This window comes from Aplysia californica, unplaced genomic scaffold (assembly GCF_000002075.1).
Source record: "Aplysia californica isolate F4 #8 unplaced genomic scaffold, AplCal3.0 scaffold00122, whole genome shotgun sequence".
In the NCBI taxonomy this organism is placed as follows: domain Eukaryota; kingdom Metazoa; phylum Mollusca; class Gastropoda; order Aplysiida; family Aplysiidae; genus Aplysia; species Aplysia californica.
Window position 1 is genome coordinate 961,242 of NW_004797392.1, and position 1,770 is coordinate 963,011.

The 1,770-nt window shown below is 40.3% G+C and overlaps 1 protein-coding gene across 3 annotated transcripts in view; it reads right to left on the bottom strand.

Moving 5' to 3' along the window:
* Window positions 1-1,770, bottom strand: part of LOC101847331 (probable protein phosphatase 2C T23F11.1) — a 75,103-nt gene that overhangs the window by 10,993 nt on the left and 62,340 nt on the right. For all 3 annotated transcript variants that reach the window (XM_005096163.1, XM_005096166.3, XM_005096165.3), the window contains 2 exons: window positions 1,614-1,718; window positions 132-215 (listed from right to left, as the gene is read on the bottom strand). In XM_005096163.1, coding sequence (XP_005096220.1) covers window positions 132-215; window positions 1,614-1,718 — 189 coding nt within the window. The remainder of the gene's footprint in view (window positions 1-131; window positions 216-1,613; window positions 1,719-1,770) is intronic.

Below are 1,770 nucleotides of genomic sequence, written 5' to 3' on the forward strand. Positions count from 1 at the left end.
GGGGGGGAATTGTTTGTAGAATCCCTTACGTACTGAAACAGTTAAAGCCATTTGTGCCTTCCACTGGAGAGGGAAAAGATAATGACCTTTTACATCAACCTGACTTTCTACTACAATCACAGGTAACTCACCTCCATGCCCGTCAAATACTCCAAAGAAACAGGCCTCCTTGTCATCGGGCAGGCTCAGTAGATGACTGTGTGCATCTTCCATATCTGATCACCATTAAGAAAAACCAGAGTATCCCACCACAATATTTCTACATTTTTGTCTCTTTCACATGCTCAGTATCACAATTATACTCTGTGGACAACTGGAGACCATACGAACACTGACCAAATTTATTTCTTTTACCCCAGTCCAGACTAAATGACGAACAAGAATCTTGGTACATCAGGATTATGCATCAGACATACTATTATGCCAGACAGGGAAACTGACAATAAAATAAAAACCTACTGCAACATAACACATGTCTTTCAACACTCAGGGTATATCATTACCCATTACTTCTTTTCTCTGTCCTTCTTTCTTTCTCACATGTCTCTTCCTTCCATTTGCAATCCTCCTCCTATTCTTCCCAGCCCCATCTCCCCCTCTCTCTCTTTCAAAGCGTAGGCGTTTTTAATCAAGACCATAATTTAGACCACTTTGGAGGTGAACTTCAGCCCTTCTTGTCCGGGCCATATATATCAGCCGAGAAGGACACAATGTACCAGCAGAAAGACAGAGATATTAGATAAAAATTCTCCCCTCACGGACATTGAACCCAGGTCTTCTGCATGAGATTGCACAATGCCTAACCACTACACCACAGATATAGCTAGGCAAAACATTTACACACCATCAAGGTTGGCCCATAAGGTTGAAAAAACAACAACCCATGTGACCAAAATACTCTAAATTTAGAGCGTTGATGAGGTTGCCAAACATCTACAACAAATATATCTCTCCTTCTCCGCTACCCCCCCCCCCCTATCTTTCTACCTTTCCCTCGACTACAACAAGCCAATTGCAGGTTGGAAGTCATCGTTCAAAGATGGATATGACTGCTGGAGGAAAAGAGTGTGCAAAGTGTGTCACATGAATGAAATAGCAGAAGACCTGCATTTTATTCTATATCTTTAGGTATAAGGATGCAAGATATACCGACGATGGCTAAAAAGTTTTACTCACCCAATCATAGTTCACAACAAAACATAAACAGTTCTTATGTTTGAGCAATGTACAAGTAAATCTGCAATGACATGAAATGTCTTGTCAATGCAGTATATTTCTTTTGCAACTTTTGCAACTCAGATTTATCTTGGGCCTTGAAGTAATGTAAATAATACAGTTGAACTTGCTCTAACGGCCATCTATCCAAGACAACCGACAATACAAACGGCTGCTTCCCACTTCCACCCTTGCATTATTTTTCTATTATAATGATACAGTCCAAGACATCCACCAATTTCTTCGACAGTCGGTGGTCTTTTTTAACAATTTCAACTGAATAATCAAATTAAAATTCTCCATTTTCTTTGTCAGTCATTCTGTCTGGTTGTTTGTGTTTCTCCATCTCTTTCTCTCTCTCTCTCTTTCCCACCCTTATTGTTTCCTTAAAAGGATACTGATTCTCCATCCCTGCATGCAGGAGGATCCCACCTTGACAAAGCTATTCTCATGCTTGGAAGAGAACTTGGTCGTCACTGGCTCAGACAGTGTCTGACCCATGGCTGAAAAATACAAATAAACAAGATTTGAAAAGAAACCTATTTTCCCTATTTG